The sequence below is a fragment of the Trachurus trachurus genome (genome assembly GCF_905171665.1).
Source record: "Trachurus trachurus genome assembly, chromosome: 1".
Lineage (NCBI taxonomy): Eukaryota > Metazoa > Chordata > Actinopteri > Carangiformes > Carangidae > Trachurus > Trachurus trachurus.
The window spans coordinates 20142850-20165342 of NC_139891.1; the positions used below are offsets into that span (position 1 = coordinate 20142850).

A 22493-nucleotide genomic window follows, 5' to 3' on the forward strand; every position below is an offset into this window, starting at 1 on the left:
CCAACTGTCAGAAATGCATACCTAAAGAAATAGTTCACCCCCAAATGAACAGCATCAACATTACAGCAGTTCAAATCTAGTATCCCGTTGCAGTATATAGAACAAACAGGCTGTGTGTGGATTAGCCCCCAAACCACTGTTTAATATACATAACACACTGGGTTCACTCCATTTGAAGTGCTCTATAGTTTAAACTATATTTAGCCATTTGTAATATTTTATTTCACTCAGGCAGGATCTAGGGATAGCCCTCTTTTACAAGACGACACAAGTCACGGCTCCAGAGTCTCCAGTTACACCAGACTGCTGATTCAGATGCTGAAGTGTAGGGGGACAGTGAGACGGAGGACAGGTTGGAATGATGTAAGGAGATAGAGGAGTGATGATGAGTATTTCTGGGGAGTGAGAAGGGAAGCACGGGACACCCTGAGATCACGGGAGTGAGATAATTATTAGAAAAAATAAATGACCAGACATAGTCATGGAGATGCCCAACCACTCAGAAACAGAGACTTATCGTATTATTATTGTTATACTGTTACAATCAACATTATCAGTATACACTGCTGATCACGGTCTCTCTTCCTCCCTCTCTTTCCTCCCCTAGCCCTCTGTTTTTCCTCTGAACCTCTCACCCAACCGGTCAAGGCAGCTCCCTCCCTACTCTCACCTTCACCCTGCACTCGGTTAGGATGGAGGTTTCTTCCTCCCCCGTCCTCTAGTGCCTCTCTTAGGGGAACTTCATCTCTTAGATGAAGCCATGTCTAGACCGTCTAGACCTCATCTTTGATTTGGTGCTAGATTAATAAAACTGAGTCGATAAACCCTCGTTGTAAAGATGATTCCACATCTGAGAGTTTAGTAGTTCAGACAGCAGTGGCTCACGTCTGCAGAGATGTGGAAAACAGTGATCTGCTTGCATGACTTGTCCTTTGCCATGTTCTCCTCAAGTGGCTCAGAGCATGTGTGGTCTACAGACCTGAATGCTTGACCTCTGCAGTGAGGGGATCCGGTGGCTCTGTTATTCTGTGTTAAATAATATTCTGGAAATGTATGTAAATGAGCTGCATGCATGTGTGCGTGTGTGTGCGTGTGTGTGTGTGCCTTGAGTAAACCACAGAGTGGCAGGTGTTGATTTATGTGACTGATGATGCCTCCATTTCTGCTCGGGCAAAAAATGCAAAACCCTGAGCACCATGAAATTCCATCTGTGTGTGTGTGTGTGTGTGTGTGTGCGTGTGCGTGCGTGCGTGCGTGCGTGCATGTGTGTGTGTGTGCGATGTGACACTGAGTCATCTTTCTTTCTTACTTTCTTTCTTTCTTTCTTTCTTTCTTTCTTTCTTTCTTTCTTTCTTTCTTTCTTTCTTTCTTTCTACCTATCTATCTATCTATCTATCTATCTATCTATCTATCTATCTATCTATCTATCTATCTATCTATCTATCTATCTATCTATCTATCTATCTATCTATCTATCTATTTCCTTTATTTACACAATCATTTACAATTGTAGAACAATCCTTTAAGGAATATGGATTCAAGAGGGGCAAGAGGCCTCGTCTGAAAACTCCAACCATCCAGCGAAATAGACGGGACGGAGGGTTGTCTTTGCCCAACTTTAAATTTTACTCTTGGGCTTTTACCCTTCGTTCACTTACTGTTTGGTTTAATCCCACAGCTAATAGCTCGTGGCGCCCATTAGAAGAAAATATAGTGCATCCTTGGTCTCTCAGAGATGTCCTTTTATCTAACTTACCAACCAAAATGTGCAAGTCAAAATTTGGCCCGATTATATTTCACTTGATTTCAACCTGGCGTTGTGTGGAAAAGCTATGTAACATTACAACACAATGGCATTCAAACACCCCAATTTTTAATAATTTTAATCTACGGATTGGGGGTAAACCCATCCAATTCCCACAATGGGGAGATCGGGGGATTCATCTCCTTAGTGATATCTATGATGGAAATGGCCTGTGCACATTTCAACATATTAAATCTAGTTTTAATTTACAGAACACATCTTTCTTTTTTTACTTACAGATTAGAGCTACACTTAAGGCACAAGGATTACCAAGTGATGCCAAGTTATTTGAACATCCCTTGACTGAGCTAATAGATAAATTAAAAACAAGGGGTGTAGTCTCTGCTATATATCAATATATTTTAAAGAAATCATATAAGCCTCTAAGTTTAGATGCAGTATGGGGTAGGGACATATCAGATTGGGATCCAAACTTTGACTGGAATGATGTATGGACTAACGTTATCTCATCTTCCAGGAATCCAGATCACCAAGCTATTCATTATCAATTTGTGCATAGAACTTATCTTACACCCTGCAAGCTCCACCGTATGAAGATCCTGGACAGCTCTTTATGTACTTTATGCTCACAGAATAAGCCAGGAACTTTCATACATATGGTCTGGGAATGCAAACCTGTCATCGAATTTTGGCAGCAGGTTGCAGCTGCATTGTCTTCTTTGACAGCTCAAAATATAACAGCAAACCCTCAAACACTTTTATTAAATAACTTATCCACAATTAATTTATCACAGTGTCAAAAAAGAATATTACTTGCTGGCTTAACAGCAGCAAAAAAGATCATTGCAATGAGATGGAAACCACCGCACACGCTTAACATCTCTCATTGGTATTTGACTTTTCTTGATATTATTTATTTGGAAATATCTACAGCCCGAGTCAATAATGCAAAGCAACAAAATATCTCATCTTGGCACATGGCAGCAGATCAAATCAAATCCAGACTTGCAAGAAGTACTTAAAACGAACACCATGTATTGCAGCTTTCCCTGTCCAGTTCTTATTCTTATTAATCCTGCCTGAATTTTTGTTTATTTACGATTGTTTATTGAGTTATTTGTTTATCTCTAATCACTACTGTTATTCTTATTGTTTTCTTTCCGTTATGATTTCTGTCCATTAAATGGTTAAGGTCCGAAGGGTGGGTGGGGGGTATATGTAAGTATGTGTTGTAATGCTTATTTGACATAACTGTTGATGTCACTACTGCAAATGAAAAAGAAAATATAAAATATAAATAAAAAACATTTGATCACAAAAAAAAAGGAATATGGATTCAAGTTATAACTATACATATATTGTTGATAATCAAATGACAACTCACAATACATTTACCTGATCATCAAAGAGTTTAAGGGTAGAGTGCACACCGACCTGTGGTTGAATCCTGACCGCCTTGACCTAGGTTCAACTCCAGCACAAACCCTTAGCTGTCTGTCTCCTCCAACTTTCCTGACCGTCTCTCATTAAAGGCAAACACAGGTTCAACAAAACTTGGGTGATACAATTATTTGGCAATTCAAATAATAATTGTTATAATATTAATAAGAAGAAGAAGTAGCTGACTTAGTCAACCCATCCCATTTACGTAATGCATTAGTTTTTAAGGAAACGACCAAAAATCTATGCACAGTTGGGCAGGCACAGAATTTTGTTTTTCTTCTTCTTCTCAATCTGAATCATCTCACAATTTGTCAGATTTAGAGCATCAGGTACATCAACAAAACAAAATACTACACAATCTAATAATCTCATATATGAAATACAGTGGATGTATTTTATGTAAGCACTTCTGGTACTTGAACTCTGATGTTTTCAGTAGCAGTATAGCAGTTAAGTTGTCTGTAACTTGTTTGCACATACTGTCAATTTTCAGTCCAACAAAACAGAGTGTTTTTTACTTTGGCTCCTGTGGTAAGGACTCAGCATTACAGATGACTACCTGGAGGAGGAGGAGAAGGGGCGCAGTTATTTATACAATAACACTTCAAAATGTCCTACAGTGTTTAAGTCTCCTTGTATTACTCACAGGAGTATGGGAAACAAACTATCTATGAGCACATGAAAAACAAACATGCGCAATTCAAAAAAAGAAAGTTTTTTTGCAGCCATGTTTTTGACAGAAATTGTCATGTACAACTAACCTACAGCTCCACCCTGTGGCAGATAAGATTAGTGCAGCTTTTGTCTTTGGCGTTCTAACATGCAGTGGACTATGGGGTATAAACTCATGTGTCTGAGAGAGTAGAGAGTAGTTGACTATAGAGCAACTTTTGTGAACAAATTCAGTTCTTTAATTTGTGAAAATGTCTAAGAACATGTTTTTATTTTGTCAAGATGAGTTAGACCCTTAAGTATGGAAGCCCATTTCCGCCACTTGAGAAAAAAAATTATGAGCTACTAAGTCATAATTATGAGATAGCTAAGTCGAAATTATGAGATAGCTAAGTCATAATTATGAGATACTAAGTCAAAATTATGAGATACTAAGTCATAATTATGAGATAGCTAAGTCATAATTATGAGATACTAAGTCAAAATTATGAGATAGCTAAGTCATAATTATGAGATACTAAGTCGAAATTATGAGATACTAAGTCGAAATTATGAGATACTAAGTCATAATTATGAGATAGCTAAGTCATAATTATGAGATACTAAGTCAAAATTATGAGATAGCTAAGTCATAATTATGAGATACTAAGTCAAAATTATGAGATAGCCTAAATCAAAACAAGGGGCACAGAGGAGCTCATCCTAGCAGGATGGCTATGGATTTTCAAATTCCGGTTCACGTATAATTAAAACAGTGAGGACAGATACCACACGGACTGTAACTGGAGATGGAGACCTATATCTGTACGGATTAAAACATATTAATGCTCAAGGAGAACACGGGAACAGTGCTGTCATCTAGCCAGGCAGGACTAGCAGCATAGCTCCACAGCTGGATGAAGAACTTTCACAGTGAGGAAATACAATGAAGAGTGGATAAAACTCCGTGGTGGTGGATCGGCTGTGGGAGGCTGCTATGATAGCGAGGCCACACGGAGCACTGGAGGACCGCCACCGTTAACCGGCACGTCAGACGGCTCTCTCGTTTTAATCAGTGATGCTCGGAGCGAACTTTTGGATTATGCTGTCAGTTTGTCTGCGGTGCATTCACAGCCCGCCCGAGAGCGTTTTATTAGATCACCCAGCTTCTGGGACACTGGACTGTGACACTGGACTGTGTGGTCACACAGTGTGTGAGAGGAACACCGGAGGACCGCCTGATGTTACCTGCTGCATTATGGTTTGAGTGACTAGTGTCACACATGTAAACATATTGAACAGTGCGCTGCAGCCACCTATGGATCCGCATCACACGTCCTGTACGTCCTAGGGTCACTAAGGAATAACAGTGTCCAGTCCAGTGTCCCAGAAGCTGGATGAACATGAATAAAACGCTCTCGGACGGGCTGTGAATGCACCGCAGACGAACCGACAGCGTGGTCCAAAAGTTCGCTCCGAGCATCTTGATTAAAAAGAGAGAGCCGCCGGTTAACGGCGGCGGTCCTCCGGTGCTCCTCTCACACACTGTGTGGCCTCGCTGTCGCATCATAACAGCCTCCCACTGCCGACCCAAAAGCACCACGGAGTTTTACCCACCTCTTCACTGTATTCCCTCACTGTGAAAGTTCTTCATCCAGCTGTGGAGCTATGCGGCTAGTCCTGCCTAGCATGGCTAAGACAGCACTGTTCCTTAAGCATTAATGTTTTTTAATCCGTTCAGATAAATAGGTATCTAACTCCAGTTACAGTCCGTGGTATCTGTCCTCTGTGTTTTAACAAGTAAATTACACTGAATCGTAATTTGAAACTGATGAAAACTCCATAGACATCCTGCTACCGAGTGTAACAGAATTATTGTTAGGAACCTTTGTTTAGTTCAGTGTGACACACGGACATGTTTTGAAGTGACACCACCTGACCGGACCGAGCTGAATGTAACCGGGCGTTACACGCTTAATAAAGTTTGTAACCCAGCAGGGTTAAACAGTAAGAATAGTGTAGGCCTGCGCTTCTTGTGATGAAGTAACAGACTTTAACACCGAGGACAGCTGTGCTCCGTGACTTATCTCATAATTATGACTTAGCTATCTCATAATTTCGACTTAGTATCTCATAATTTCGACTTAGTATCTCATAATTAAGACTTAGCTATCTCATAATTTCGACTTAGTATCTCATAATTATGACTTAGTATCTCATAATTATGACTTAGCTATCTCATAATTTTGACTTAGTATCTCATAATTTCGACTTAGTATCTCATAATTATGACTTAGCTATCTCATAATTTCGACTTAGTATCTCATAATTATGATTTAGCTATCTCATAATTTCGACTTAGTATCTCATAATTATGACTTAGTATCTCATAATTATGACTTAGTATCTCATAATTTTGACTTAGTATCTCATAATTATGACTTAGTATCTCATAATTATGACTTAGCTATCTCATAATTTTGACTTAGTATCTCATAATTTCGACTTAGTATCTCATAATTATGACTTAGTATCTCATAATTTCGACTTAGTATCTCATAATTATGACTTAGTATCTCATAATTTCGACTTAGTATCTCATAATTATGACTTAGTATCTCATAATTTCGACTTAGCTATCTCATAATTATGACTTAGTAGCTCATAATTTTTTTTCTCATGTGGCGGAAATGGGCTTCCATACTTAAGTGCCACCTTGTTGCTCAACAAAGAATTTGTGTTGACTCCTCTGTGCCTTGGATGCTCTGTTTTATTTTCACAACAAGTACAAACATGGATGGGCAGAACAACAGCGCAGTTACAGCAGGAGGAACGTGACAAAGCAGTGCACACACATTCTGTAAAGAGTTAAACTACCACAACGTCTTCTCACAGATCCACTGGATTCTCGTGCTGCAGTTGAGGTCATTCAAGCCAATAAATTGACTCATTGTTCGAAGCTCACCACAGTCTTCTCCTCCATATGCTCCGTCAGGCTGTCCTGGAGCCCACCACAGTCTGCACACAGAGCACAGCAGGTCACTGAGTATGATTTTTTTCATATACACAATGTCATGTTGGTTCAAAATCACAGTTTAACCTGATTTCATCATGAACATAGTTTGTTTGAGGTGAAGCAACTTATAACTTCTCATAACTGACTGTCTGCACCAGAAACCATTCATTCAAGTGTGAAACGCTTTCTTATACACAAAAGGCATGCCACTAGCAGCAACATGCTCAGTTGTAATTCTAAATGTCTCCCATCAGAGCAAATCACTGACTGACTCTACACCTGTAGTTATTCCAAATGTGACTAAGTAGAAGTCTCCTGTGCCAGACCGGGTCTATTTTAGAAGGAAAAATAACATTTTTGAAGTAAAAAAAAAAAAATCCATTTGTTTGAACAATTGCTAATGTTTTAGCTTTTAGCTGTTCATTTCAACAAGACACACAAAGGTTACAACAGTCCTCAGTGTCCCTGAGGATCGAGCTGCCTCACCCGACTCTGTCCACCAGTGTCCCATCCACCCAGACCCACACGCCCTCCTCCTCCCTGTCAGTCATACCGACCCACGCCGCCATGGTGAATCCAAACAGGAAATTCTGTTAAAAACCAATGATCACACCACCAATTATACACATTATCACACTCTAAATGATCAATTTCTGTTTCCAGATACACTCAGAAATGGTTTCTTATTCTAAAAAAGAGAGACAAAAATGTACCTGTTCCTGTCTGTTATTGATGATGACCAGGTCAGCGTCTCTCTCCAAGCAGTCCCGCCGGCTGTCATCCCAGTTCTTCCTCTGTGAGGAGATGTGGTAACAGCTGGTGTCAAACATCAGCCAGCCCTGTGGACAGCTGTGTTCCAGTGTCTGTTCCAGTGTCTCGCCTCCACACACCGATGTCACATGTCAAAGTACAGGACAAAACAGTGCAGAGCGGAACAGTGAGAACAAGATGCTGCAATTCATAGCATGGTACAAAGCTGCACAGAGAGAAAACACCACCACTTAGTCATGCTGCAACTTGGCAGTGTCGTAACAGTGATAGGTTAGATTAACATTAGGGACAAGATTCTTCACTTGAGACAACGGTCTAAAGGTGTGTATTTAGAAATAAAAAAAGAAAAATTCTTTTGGTTTTTATTGTTTGCCTGGTTTACCCAACATTATCTAAAAAAAGGGAATATGAAAATGACAGTAGTTCAGATTGGGTTATGTTATGGGCTGTAAAACCAAAACAAAGAGCTCAAAGATGCTAAATCAGAAGCAGATCTCAAGTGATTGTACCTCCAACAGCCGGTTCACTCAGAGCAAGTCTCAGAGAGACGTTGAGAGTGGCTTGAAGAACACACAGCAGCCCGAAGCTCAGCAGAACCACATTAAGATGTTTGCACGTCTCTGCACGAAAACACACACAAAGACTTTAGAGCAATCATAGCTCAACTGTTGATGGATCACAAACCAAACAACTAAAGTAACACAGATATTGATGACAGTTGAAGTTGATGCCGTGAAACAAAAACTCAGCAGCACTTTACCACTCACTTGGTTTCTCACTCGTCTCTGGAGCTCCAACCTGGGGCTCAGGTTTGGGAAATTGCTGATATTCACCGACTTCAAAGGTGCTGCTAGACACGCTCAGATTTAAGACGGCCATGCTCACACTGCTGCAGGGAGAAGGTGTTTACAGTCTGATGGTGTGCAGCATCTCCACCCCACTTTGTCCTCCTGTCCTTGTGTCAGAGGAAGTGTTTTCACATCGGAGGTGTCACGTGAGTTGGACTTTATTCTTCATTTTTTGTTGTTAATTTATTACTAACTTGTATTGTAGTATGTTGGGATATCATGGTGAGAACAATTTCTAGTTTGATTCTTTAAAGACAAAATTAATTGATATCAAGATAAAAAATTGAGTAGTCAGTAGTTCAGTGGTGTTCCTGAAGAATCTATATTGAATAAATAGCAACATTAATGAATAAAATTTTAAATGTCATATGAAAAAGGCCAGAATTAAGGATCTGTTACCCACTCTACTTTTCTTGAATATGGTAAATATTTTTAATCTTTTCAGTTTTGTACAGTTTATGCTCTATAATTTGACTTTTTCAGATTGTCTTTTTATGTCATGACTTCTTTTTCATCATCTCATTGTGTTATGTTATGTCGTATGCTTTGTTATGTCATCCCCTTATCTTAATCTTGCTTCATCAAATAAAGGAAAAAGAATGTAAAATTGAGCAGTGTCAGCCAATCAAATCAAATGAAATAAAATCATGACATCATTGTAGGCTGCCAATCTGTCATGATATGAGCTCAGGTGGGATTTCTTAAATTTTTACCTCATCAGGTAAAATATTCAGACAACAAATCATATTTGTTTCCAGTTTGACTCGGAGTGTGGTAATCTCCTGTCAAGCAACAACAGCAGCTTTTCACAACAGTATGGTATATTTTACACAACAGAAGTGTGACTCAAAAACACTGACGCACATCTCACACAGACACATTTATTCCTCATTGATGCAGCTTTTGAAATGGTGCAAACATTGACATTTACAAAGGAGTCTGGTACAAAAGAAAAAAAGAGAGAAATATATACATTTGGCTTTCAGAGCTCATGTCCAGCCAGTGACAAAACTAATAGTTAGCTTAGCTCGTGTTCACATCTCAACACGCAAAGTTCATATCTGAATCTCCACACAGGGATAGTATTAGTTGGCAGCCAAGCGGCCCATATGTAGCTATAGCTGAGTCCTAATTTAATATCTCCAGAATTCAAAACATTATATATGGCTCTTGTGTTCTCTGAATCTAAGTAGGAACAAAATGTTACAGAGGAGACAGGACTTAAACACACCGTTACATTAGAAAAAAAACAACAAAAAATAACTGTTATTTAAACCGTATAGACAATAATTTTCTGCTAAGTAAAAGTTATTTCAGTCATTCAGCAACTCAAACAGCATGTCTTCATCTCAAATGACATTTAGTCGAACAACCATGATAAAATATCAAAATAAAAATCTGTCATTTTTCCAAATGGACAGTTTCACTAACTCAGTGTGTCCTTTGTGTTCATACAATCCTGTGTGAAACGTGTGAATGAAACTGATGCAGAATAAAGGTGACTGTCATTCCTTACTACACACTGATGGCAGCACTTGTCTTACACTCGTAAATGTGCTTCCAACTGCACACAGTTACCGCTTCTGGTGAAGTTTTATAAACATAAAACAATTCGCCAAACAAATTTCCAAACTTTCCACCTTCCTGTTGTTCTGCTCAGCTGTCGCTCAATGACGACATGTGACACTGTGTTCAAACACATGCTGTCCACTGGACATCGAAGTGAAGTCAAGACAAACGTCTGTAAATCTCACACACATGTTCTGTAAGTGACAGCTTCCTGTTCCTTACGCCACTGGCATGTTATTTACAAACCAAAAAGCTATTGTGCAGTTGTTTCCCACTATGATGGGGCAAGAGGAACAAATTCACTTCCCGTTAGATTCTGCGCACGGGACCTTTGTTAAGTTGCACCAGCTTAGACCTAATGTTTCATGATTAGTGGTCTGTGAGACATCACTGGTGTTAGTGTGGTGCAGACTGTTATTGCAGGTTCACTTCACAAAGCCTCTCTAGAAATATGTGTGAACAAGGTGTAAACAGAAGGCAATAAAAGGAAAACAAAAATTAATTTTGATCAGGGGCGACATTCCTTGTTCCCACAGGAGGTTGACACATTAAAAAAAAGATTTAAATAATGTTTAAAACTTACAAACACAACAGTGCTAAATAAAGATTATCATGTATTTTACGATCAGCAACGGCGCAGCCTGATAAATGTGATTGATACGTGTGAGTGATTAGTCCAGCTGTCCCATCTGACAGTCCACAGACGGATGAAGCGTTCCTCTGCCAAGAAGAAACCTAAACAAACCGGCCGACAGGAAGTGTGTGTTCACATATTAGAGTGTGTATGTGTGAGTGTGTGCTGAGCATCACTGGGGTGGAGGGGGAGGGGGGAGGGGTGGAGGTGGAGGAGGGGGAAGGTCAGAGAAGGGGAACGAATTCGGTGGCCACATAGGAGAGGAGAAAGACGGGTTGAAGAAAGATGGAGGAGGAGGAGGGTAGAGAGGGAAGCTGGGAGGGGGGAAATGGTGAGGAGGGGGAGGAGGGTAGGGGCAGATGGGCGGTAGATTCATGGGAGGCACGTCTCTGTGTGTGGATGGCGGGTGGGTGTACGTGTGTCTGAACGGCGGCTGCCTGTGCCTGAACGAAGGCCCTGCATGTCTTGGTGGGAAACCCCTGCTGTCACGCTGCTGATGCTGCTGCTGCTGCTGCTGTGAGGAGTTGTTGTGGATCTGGGCAGGATTATCTGGAAGCAGAAAGAGAGAGGAAGCAATGTAAGAAAAGAAGGAGAGATTGGATGGATAATTTGAGGTTTTACTAACATGACTCTTTACAGGAATTAAATCCTAGATTAAGCAAATAGAGTATACCTGTTGTGTGTGTGTGTATACCTGTGTTGTTATTGTCACGTCTCTTTTTGGAGCCTTTCACCTTCTTCTTCGCCTCCCGCTCTTTCTCGTCATCACTATAATCTAAAGCCTTGAGAGAGAGATTTTATTTATTTATTTATTTAAAAAAAGGAAACAATCCCAAAAGCAATCAATGTTTTCTATTCACATTCAACACAGCCAAGAGCTACTAAAGTCAAAATAATGTTATTCAACCTGACCTGGACACTACACAACATTTAAGGGGAAATCTGCATATGTGTATTTACTTGTTTTGACAAAAAGCTCATTGGCACCAAACACACTACGTCCTTGTCATGGTGGTTAATGAATGATGGTCAAGTTGAAAGGAACAACTTGAACAAGTTGAAACATCAGTACATCCATGTCTGAGCGTCTGTACATACTATATAATAAAATTAAAATGCTACCTGCTATTTCCATTACATGCAGCAGAGGGTACCAGTTCATCTTTGTTTGATTTGTATACATCATCATCTCAACATGTTTATCATGTTGAGGCATTTCTGTCTCTGTGCTTACCTCCGCAGGTGGTTCCTGGTCGTTCTTCCAGGACGCATCAGATCCCTTTAACCTGAAGAAGAAGCAGTTTCATTTCAGCAAACTGGCAAACTGTTTGGTCAGAAATATATACAGTGTGTGTGTGTGTGTTTACGTACTGTTTAAGCTCTTGTGTAAGTACGTAGTTTGTGTACTCTTTGATGGTTGGTGTGTAATAGACAGTAAGTCCCTCAATCAACCCTTTACTGTTCATCTGCTCCACTGAGTTAAAACGTAATATGTACAGCGGGCTGGTGACAGGACCAAACACCTCGAACACCTGACGCACACACAGACAACAGAACAACATTAACAAGTGGAAACAAACAGGATGCAAAAAGATAACACAAAGAGCTGCAGAGATCCACTCACCTTGCCCAGCGCCTGCCTGTCAGATGTAAAGATGATGCTGTCATCAGTGAGAGGGGGCGTGTCTTTCAGAGACTGGATGATCACTGCGAAGACAGAGAGAGCGGTTAAAGACGGGGCTAGCAAAAAGTATCAGACAGAAAACGTTGAGATGTGAGCATATATTCACCGAGCTGCTGGATGACACTGGTGACTGTTCCTACAGGCAGCAGCTCTGCTTCCGCTGGTAAAGAGACAAGCACCTCCTCTACTGCCGGCAGCTCCTGCACAAAAACAGTGGTACTGCATGTTTTAGCGTGTGCTTTGATGGCGTTTACAGATCATACAACTGAGACATATCCACCAAAAAATGTACTTAGAACTTGAAACACTGTTTTGGGAGTCGGACAGTGAGGCAGGTTTGTACAGCGGCCTTCACACATTGATAGAGATCCAAGACAGAGCTGAGGCCTGTGCTATGAAGCAGGAGGTAAGATTATTGAGGCAAAGGTTTTCAGTTGAGCAATAATTGTTCTTTAACTTTTGGGTGGTGTTTCCCCTACTATTGTACAAGGGCCATTCTGTTATATCACGAATGGCAATAGGCTAATGATGATACTTGATTCTACACAACATCTAACTTTGTCTTAAAAGATACTGACGAGTGCATCATTTTTGAATGCACTCACTTTTTTGGCTGTTCATACAGTATGACACACACGCAATGCATAGTATACACACCTCTAATAGGACTTCATCTCTGGCTTTGATGGGGGCTGGTTGGCTGAAACCCTCGTCATCGTCTTCATCCTCACATACTCGCGCAGAGGGAGAAGAAGAGGACGAGGACGAAGAGGACGAGGAGGAGGAAGAGGAGGAGCTGTCACTGAGGAGAGAGAATTCAGAGAAGAGTCTGAATTATTTGTTTCCTTTTTCAGTCTTCAAATTCAATTGAAGCCTATTGTTGGTGCAACATTTTTTTGACAGTCATTATGCTTTTGTCAAACTGTTGTGCAGGTGGGTATAAATACCTGTCTGAATCCTCAGAGTCATCGTCGTCAGAGTCCTCAGTCTTACACACCGTGGTCATGGAAAGCATTGCTGCTGACATCTCTGTATTTACAGTGTGTTTCTCCTCGGACTGTGTATTTGATGCCAGGTCTGCACCATCAGAGGTTACACTGAGACTTTGTGTTGTCTCGGTAACCTCCATCTCTTCCTGCTCCTGCTGTTTAGGTAACACCTCTCCATTTTCCTTCACTAGATTTTCATCCATCTGAAATATATATTTTTTTAAATCACAAGTTTACACAACTAAAGATCCAAAACAGGTTAAAACATCTTTTGGGATATAACACTGTATGTATATGAAATTATGCTGGACCGATGTGTAACTACAATCATAACTTAAGCCTCATAGAAACTTGGTCTCTGAAAATTTGCGATTCATTCAGACTAGTTAATAATTTATGATTTCTGACCTGGAATCCAATATTAAGGCGACAAGCTGAATAATACGGTTGTGAAACTGCTGACAACAATCTCAAATACCGAAGAGGTTGACCCACGTGTAAGATAAACCTGCGGCAAACTAAGATAACACATGCAAATTGTGTGTGTGTGTTTTTTAACCATGCCTGCTAGCGTCTATGGGCTAGTTAGCTACGGAGCGAGCTGAGGCTAACAGCGTTACATTTATTAACTTAACAACAACGACGTCCGCAACAGCCTCAGGCCTGGAAACACCGAGAGGATTTCCTCTTAAAACAGACATAAACCGCCTGTAAAAACACAAAGGTTGTCTGTCAGTAACAGTAAAGTTAGTATATAGTTACCTGTGTGTTAGGGAAGCTACCAAACCCAGACTGAGTACAACCTCATGGACCGGACGGAGTGTGTTGATCACCAGGACAACTCAGACTACTTCCGTTACTAACCTCCAAAATAAAAGCCTCATTGAATGCCTCACCGAAGAGCTACTCTATTGGACACTATTTCAGGAGAGAATTTCATCAAAATACTAGGCTACATACATTATTACTTACTTTCCTCATTTCACATCAGTAGCCCTCACAACCCGCTCAGTATCTAACGTTATACCGGGTATAGTAGCCTATACTCGCTAGAGAGGGTAGCCTATAGCGAGTCAAATATTGGCCAAGACAAGATGATAAAAAACAAAAACATAAAGGAATCACATTATAAATGTACTACGGTAATATGCATTTCTTTTAAACTATCTTATTCAAATGTATTGAAACCACATCACAAGTGTGTGCATCGTCGTAGTCGAATCCTTATTTTATTTTGAAGGAAGAATGGTTTTATTCCGGTGGCAGTCGTGAAGTTGATGCTGATGAACTTCTAGTCATTAGGACGCGTTCATTTTAGGTAACTACTTTGCCAATAACTGGCACTGGCACAAATTATCATCCTTACAATAATCCACCAAAAGGTAGGGTTAGGTAGTAGCTGGTGTCCGGTGTTCACAACCTAATCCCCCATCCAGTGGTGCTACCTCCACCACCTGGGTGGTCGTGGTCCTCATAGACCGTGTACAACATGTGGGGTTCTGTTTTTCCGGGTGTGCGCAGGACTGATGCGCAATCGAAAACGACTCCACACGTGCAGTGGTTCGCCTAATTTCTACGTCACTGCTGTATATCATCAGTAAACACAGCAAGAACAACAACTAAGATGATGTAATAATACAAAAGGAAGAGGAAAAATATTAGATAAATAGATGACATGTCAACAATCTATCTGAAATCAATTAAATCCAAAAGGTCTGGTCAGGCCTATATGTTTGGAAAATATCACCTCTCAGTAAAACCCAGGACAAGCTCCATAAATTAGAGTCTCATTAATGACTATTCAAATAAATTACCTAATCAGATTCAATAAAGACTATAACCCTAATTAATGTAACATATATTGCAGGTCCATTTGAATAAAGGTTTTATCAACATGTAGCCTAGCCTACCATATGGGCACAGGTAAGAGCAGATTGATTTAATCACAGTGAGTCATTGAAACCTATTCTTTTAACTGGATAATCAAAGTTTTTACCAGAGAAAAACTTGACAAGAAATTAAAAATGGGCTTCAACATGTTTGATGTTTTTATTAAGTTAGACCAGTGGAGTCATATGGAGATCTAAAATCAGTGTCAGATGTGTTATAAAGGATTCACTGAACTTTACTTGAGTATTTTACAGAATACAGCTAAAATATCCTTTTATTAAACACAACCAATAGATGGCAGCATGGCTCTATTCAGTTAGGTCATGATCACAAAGCCTCCAGGTCAATGTGGAGTGAAAAAGGTTCCCTCATAAAATAAAAACCTCATGATCTGGACCATTGAGCATTATGTGATATTTTGAAATAGTTTGTAGCTTGGCTCATAAAACTTGAAAGGCCCAATTCTTATCTTATGTAATCCTGTATTGAACTAATAAATATGATGAAATTTTACATAATCTTCCGGGAATAGGCTACATGATGTGGTTCCTCGTTAAATGTAGGTCACCAATAATAGAATTGTTTTCCCAATAGACCGTTGAAACAGATCCTTCCACAGGTTAGATGGATCTGCTCAAAGCTGACAGCAGGAGTAGAGCAGTGGTGGTGGGGGAAATCAACACCTTACTATGATGGATTTTGGGACGTGTGTGTGCATGTGTGTACTTTTGCAAATATCACGATCCAAGAAATGTGCTAAAATCTATTGTTTTCACATGGTCTCTGTTTCATGCTGGCTGCGGTCAACTGGTCTTAAAACAGCTCAGCTTACAAAATGTCCTTTCATGACCTCTCCTTGGCTGAATGTCAGTACGAGCCTCTAGTGCAACATGTTCAAACTCCTGTGACATTTCTAATTATAGTATTTTCTTATTCTTTCCTTCTTCTTCTTCTTCTTTTTTTTTTTTTTTTTAAATATTTATCTAAACCCCCTAATCCATTCTCTTGTCTCGTGTCAAGAATACAAACCACGTTTCCTGTCCAGTCTTTTGAAAAATACACGAATCCCAGTTGGTTAAATAAATATTACACAAAATCAGCTGATGCTGCCCGCTGAATGCCCATATTGTTACTGAGCTAATCAACTGGCAACTCTCAAAGCCAACTCAGACTTCAAACAGCACCTTTCCAGCTCCTTAGTGCAGCACTGCTTTGTGCCAGTCTGAGATGCTTTTGAAGGCATAATGACATAAATGGCTCCAGTCATCAGCTCTACATCACTGAAGGTAATTTGACGACAAGTATCTCAGCTCAGCCTTCATCCACTAAAGGAGCTGAGAAATGTAACATTGTTGTGACTGATGATGAGTCACCTCAGCAGAATGCTTTAGTTGTGGCGTCTAAAAACCAAGTGGATGGGAAGTGGAACACCAATACGTCTCACTGAGGTACTACTTCTGTGTCCTATGATATTTCCCATGATAACATTGTATGAGCTTGGCCTCTAATACAAATTCCCATTGTCTCACAGTACAAAACAAGACCAGAGAAATTCCTAATGTGCTCACTCAAAAAAAACCTTGAAAACCTTTGTTTTCCCGCATAAAAACAATTCAGCCTAATTTATCCTGGTGACTCAGGAGACCGGGGCACATTTTTCGTGCACCAACTCAAAAAGGCCGCTGCATGACAGCTGTTCAGATCATCCCAGCTGTTGTGTTGGACTGTGCCAGCAGTCCACACTGGAAAACAAAGCAGAAAATTAACAAAAACACAATATGAATACAGCTCACCAAGGTCACTGTATGCTCTTGTCCCAGTGGTTGATGCAGCTGTTTTGATTAGAAATGCTGTAAGATACAGTCATTCACACTGAACTCAGAGCTCTGTGCAGGTGCTTGCAGATATCAAGACAAAAAAGATGATTAGGGAACTCATTTACAAGAGAGCAATACTTGACATTAAACATTTGTGTTAATACTGGGTATCTATCAGGATACCAGCATATCCTCATACCTGCTTCCACCCTATGGCTATGCATAATTTAGCCCCCCCCTCTTCCACCTCAACTGTCATTTTATGATCATATAATCTGATAATACAGCACAGAATGTCATAGGTTATTGATAACAATTCACCATTTCCATTTTACCTGCATCAGTGGCCTTTTTAACCCTCTCCTCATTTCAGTAGGCTACTGGTTACAGGCATATGCTTTCAGTTGAATGTGACTGTGCAGCTACAGATAAGCATCACATCTTTAATTGGGATCCTTAGCTTCTCTTTTTATGCCAGTTTTTCTTTCAAACCCTCTTAAGTTTTCTTTCTCAAAAATGATGACGTGCAAGTTTTTAATCTTCTGGAATTGCTGCAAATGAAACGTCTTGACAGGTATTGGATGGCTATAGCTGTGACATTTAGTACAGACGTGCATGAGCATCTAAGATTACTTTAACTTCTGTGAAATAGTTAGCAGCACCTTAATTCTGAGGCCATGGCCGTGATCCTTAAGGGTAGGAGTGAGACGCTGCCTTCAGCTGAGTTTACCTGCCAATCTGTGTTCCAACATTGAACCATAAAATAATGAAATGTTGGGTTCAAGTGCACATTGGAAACTGCAGCTTCTTCACATTAAAAGGAGCCATGTGAGGCAGTGAAGCACAACGATAAATAACAGGAAACCTCTGTGATTCAGAAACAGTGGTGTACATTGTTTTTGCTCTCAGATGTTGATTTACCTTTACCACCATTTGGTTTAGTGGACACGCACCTGTGCTCCCAAGTGGCCCTGTGTGGGATTAGCAGAATGTGTCCTGTCAGCTTCATAATGTTGAATTCTTTCCACCTTTCTTGATTTAAAAAAAGCCTTTTGGTTTGCGTTGCGCTGAATCTATTTGTGTTCTGACAGAAACCTGCACAGGGAATTGAACTTGTATCTCTGAGGGACAACAGGATGTGTTTGCTGGTCATAAAGGCAGCAGGTGTTTTTCTGGTATTGTCTCACACTCAGTCACACAAATAAAGGAGCAGGAGTTGTTTGTCAGTGAGTATAGTCTTTTTAACGGTCCCAATGTCACTCATTGTGTCACGTACAACAAAACACCGTAAACAGCATTCCATACATGTGCAAACACACACTCAATCACCCAAACAGAATAAATTTACTGCATCTCCACCGTGACACCTCCATCTGTCCGAGGGAATTCTTTGAATTCCTCAATTTTTTCCCCCTGTTGTTGGTGTGTCACTTCCATGTTTCCTCCTGTGTAGGAAGTTACTAAAACGTCACAGAGGGACAAGAACTACATTCATTTGTTTATCAGAAATTGATTCATTGTTGTGTTTATGATAAAATCCATCCATGGTCTATACCAGTGGTTCTCAACTTTTTCGGGGCACTGGGTCCCCTGAAATTCTTTTGCACCTCTCTTGAAGGAAAATAACAAATTTCAACAAATGTAAGTTGTAAGGTTTATTTTTATTTTTTATTTTATTTATAGTTCTTATACACTGAACATTGCATGTTATTGAGTTTTACACCTGTGTGATATTTCACAATAAAAGCCCAATTAAGGAATTGTTCGAGACTGTCCCCTGAAACGCTGGAGTGGGTGTTGAATTTGTAGTAACGGCCTAATGCAGTATAACCAATAACGATTCATTGAAAGCAAGAAGAAGATGACTTAAGATCAATAGATCACTAGAACTAGACTCATCGTACAACTGATTCCTACTTTCATCTAAATTCTTGGATTTATTTATTTGCCATTATGAACGGTCAGTTACAAATCAATTTTACATGACAGACAAAACAGACAAATGAATCATGGACTGGAAATCAACACGAGTTTGTGACTCACCACACTGATGCCTGTTATCCATCCTGATCACTTCTGTCCCAGCACATATTGTTTCAGTCATATCGCAGCAGTTATCTCCTGATCTTATCAGTGTAATAATCCTATTTGCCTTTAAGGAATTCACCTCCCTCTGTCTTTATTTCTACATCGCTGTTTTGAAAGGATGCTGTTTCTCACATGAAGTCTGGAGGGGTGAAGGGAGTTGTGGGCTGCAGTTTGTTATTCTGAGGAGAACAATATATGATATGTGTAACTGAAAATGTATTAAACAAAATAGAAATGTGTTTTCACTCAGTCCATGTGCTAAATACCATTAATAACATTTTAATCAAGATTAATCTGTGTTAGGTTTTTCAGTTGAGATATTGTGTCATGATGCCTGACAGATGTCTATATCTCACAATTTGAATGATCAGTAAATCATTTGCTGGCTACAAGAGGCAGCGAGTCCTTAAAGTTAACAGTTTTTTGCAGTAGCTATAAAATAATTTATTTATTGTACATCACTATCTATATTTTGTGCTGTTGTTCAGTCTGATGATGGAGATAATAGTGTACCATGAGAGAAGTATAACAGCTATGAAGTTAACCATAGTGGATGCAGAGTCAGACCTAAGCTTAAGGCTAGAAGCATTTAGTCTATCAGCAATGGTGTTGCATTAAACCAGAAGTAAGCGGAATGTTTGTGTTAATATAAGTCTTAAATAGTTCTATCTTCCGACAGCAATCACTTACATAGAGTGTTTGGTCTGAAACACGGGTCTGTCAGTCACTCTGCTCTGCTGTAAGCCGAGGAGAAAACGTCTTGTATACTTCCTTGTATCCTACAACCTTTATCCAATGAGGAGAGAGAACGGCATGAAGGGCTGTGTGTGCAGCCAAGGGATGCGCGTGAATGTGGTGACGTAGGGACGAGGACCAATAGATCCATGACGAGGGCGGGGACTGCTAACTCCATCGGCTGACAAGAACGACCTGATCGCTTACTTCTGCTTTAAGTAGTCATGTTTGTTCCATTTGATCCATGACAATAATCTGTACTGCGTCTGCATGCTAAACTTGTTTTGATTTTGCCTGGGCATGTCTGAAAATTGTGGCCATCTCAGCTAACTTGGCTGCTACCTGTCATAAAAATCAATTCCAGCTCCATACTCATTAGTAGACTTACTCCTAACTCCACTCTCACTTTCAGTCTCCATCAGCTGTTGTCATTGTTGCTGCTCTTTGATGATGATGGTGATGATGATGATGATGATGCTGTTGTGAGTAAACCAAGACAAGATTGCAAGGGTGAAGAAAATCCACCTGCCAACCGACCCACTAATGCATCAGCCTGCTGGGACGGTTCCCAGTACGTCAGATAGCCAGTCCACTCTTAACCTTAGCCATGATGAGACATTAGATTGTGCATTATTGTTAGGTAACAGTATTCATGAACCACTGATAATCAGTAAGTAATCCATGACAACTGAGATCTGTCTCTTGTGTAAGCCACCCAAGTCTACATCAGTGTGACATTCACCCATTTATGGTGAAATCCTCATTCAGCTGAATACAGACCAAAAGCATTTCAACTGAACCGTGAGATCATTTACATAACCCTCCAGTTCAAATTAAATGTGCTCTAGCTCCAAGTATGTGTCAGGATCTTGCACACGCGCATACATGCACGCACAGTCTGCTCAACTGCCTCAACACACTGTCTGGTATTCCTGTGTTGATCAGTCAGTGTAGGAAGTTTATATTAAAGATCTAATCAAGCATTTACATGTCTCCATGTTAGCCAAACACACAAGCCACACACAGCTCTATCCCTGACGCACGCACGCACGCACACACACACACACACACACACACACACACACACACACACACACACACACACACACACACACACACACACACACACACACACACACACATGAATGAGAAGTTAAGCTATAAGTTGAAGTGCATTGTGACGGGCTGATTAAAAACATCCCCTGAGCAGGTTATATCAGGTTTGTAAACAGTGGGACATATTATGTTACATTTCTGACTCCGTGAAAACACAGCACTCGTTACCAGGTCCGACCGAGCCAAAATGAAGCAATTATTTTCATATCAGCTCAAATTCCACAGACGTCTGTGATTGCATGACCGAAAGCATAGCATTCCAATTAGGGAACACACACGAATGCTGACACACAGAGGGATGAACACGCACATACACACACACACACACACACACACACACACACACACACACACACACACACACACACACTTGGAAAGAGTTTGATTCCTAGTGCGTACAACCTTGACCTTCCATTTGTTGGGGGTCCGAGCTATTAGTGCTTGGATGTACTGTGTGTGTGTGTCTGTTGCAACTAATTGCCTAACCAAGAGGTCAATGTTGAGCCAAGGATTTGTTGTTTATGTAACCCGGAGCTGCAGAGATGCAGGGAGAGATAGAAACACAAGCTGAGCCTCCAGCAGCAACACATTCACATTGGTCTAATAGAGATTAGCACATTCTGTCAGTCATTCATTTATTTCTTCTTCAGGCAACAAGTCACTTAAATTCACCTGAAGAAATTCCCATATCTTTGGGTTGAGTTACAACATAGTACCTACATTTTTGGTGCGTTTTTGTTTATTTACTGAAAAAATAACATTACACGAGGCAACCACGCTAAGTTCAGTAAAAGCTCTTACTCATGGGTTCATAATTTATGAGCTTTATATAACCTGCTGTTTAATATTTTGGAGGTTAATGAAGCATATTTTTTGTGGAAACTCTCCACTGGAACATTGACAAACGCAGCTGCTGGAAACACAGTCAGGAGGTACAAAATACAAATGGCTGGATTTGAATGATCAAGCTGAACAAAAAAAACGACAAAACAACATAAAGTGGCAGAAAACCATCATCTTTCCATCCTTTTATCAGTGTGCATGGACCCATGTCACAGCGGAGTAGTGGTTAGCACTGTCGTTTTTCAGAAGGAAAGACTTGAATCTGCCGACTGCTGAGGCCTTTCTATGTGATTTCGACAACTTAAAGATACTGTATGTCCCTCCCTCTGTGTTGGCTGCAGGATCTATGCATTTTGCAGGACACAGGAGGAAAAAAGTCAAGACAAAACTCTTGAAAGTGTAAGGCCTGTGATGTCTACCTTTGCCTTCAACCAGATAACGCCCTGGTCATGACTGAAAATGCAGGATAAAGATGAGATGGAACTTGATGGATGTTAATCACATTCTTTTTGAGTGTTGAGTGTTCATAATGTGTATAATGTGTTTCTTGCATGCATGTTTGTTTATTATTACTACTGCTGAGTTTGTGCTGAATATAATATGTACTTTTGGGACCAATGTTAATTTGCATCTC

At 40.2% G+C, this 22493-nt stretch overlaps 1 protein-coding gene across 1 annotated transcript; it reads right to left on the reverse strand.

The window, feature by feature from the left end:
• Positions 1-9438: 9438 nt before the first annotated feature.
• On the reverse strand, positions 9439-14205 carry LOC310991910 (uncharacterized protein). The gene is made up of 9 exons (XM_083979839.1): positions 14133-14205; positions 13329-13573; positions 13039-13183; positions 12488-12581; positions 12322-12404; positions 12069-12229; positions 11932-11983; positions 11392-11479; positions 9439-11246 (listed from the first exon to the last, which is right to left on the reverse strand). Exons 2-9 carry the CDS (start codon positions 13571-13573, stop codon positions 10870-10872), a joined length of 1245 nt encoding a protein of 414 aa, XP_083835965.1. The 5' UTR covers positions 14133-14205; the 3' UTR covers positions 9439-10869.
• Positions 14206-22493: the final 8288 nt, after the last annotated feature.

Coding starts and splice junctions, on each gene's coding strand:
- LOC310991910 (XM_083979839.1), bottom strand. CDS start 13,573: ATGGATGAAAATCTAGTGAAGGAAAATGGAGAGGTGTTACCTAAACAG. Junction 12,405..12,487: donor CAGTGTCATCCAGCAGCTCG/GTGAATATATGC, acceptor CTGTCTTCGCAG/TGATCATCCAGTCTCTGAAA. Junction 11,247..11,391: donor ACGTGACAATAACAACACAG/GTATACACACAC, acceptor TTCTGCTTCCAG/ATAATCCTGCCCAGATCCAC.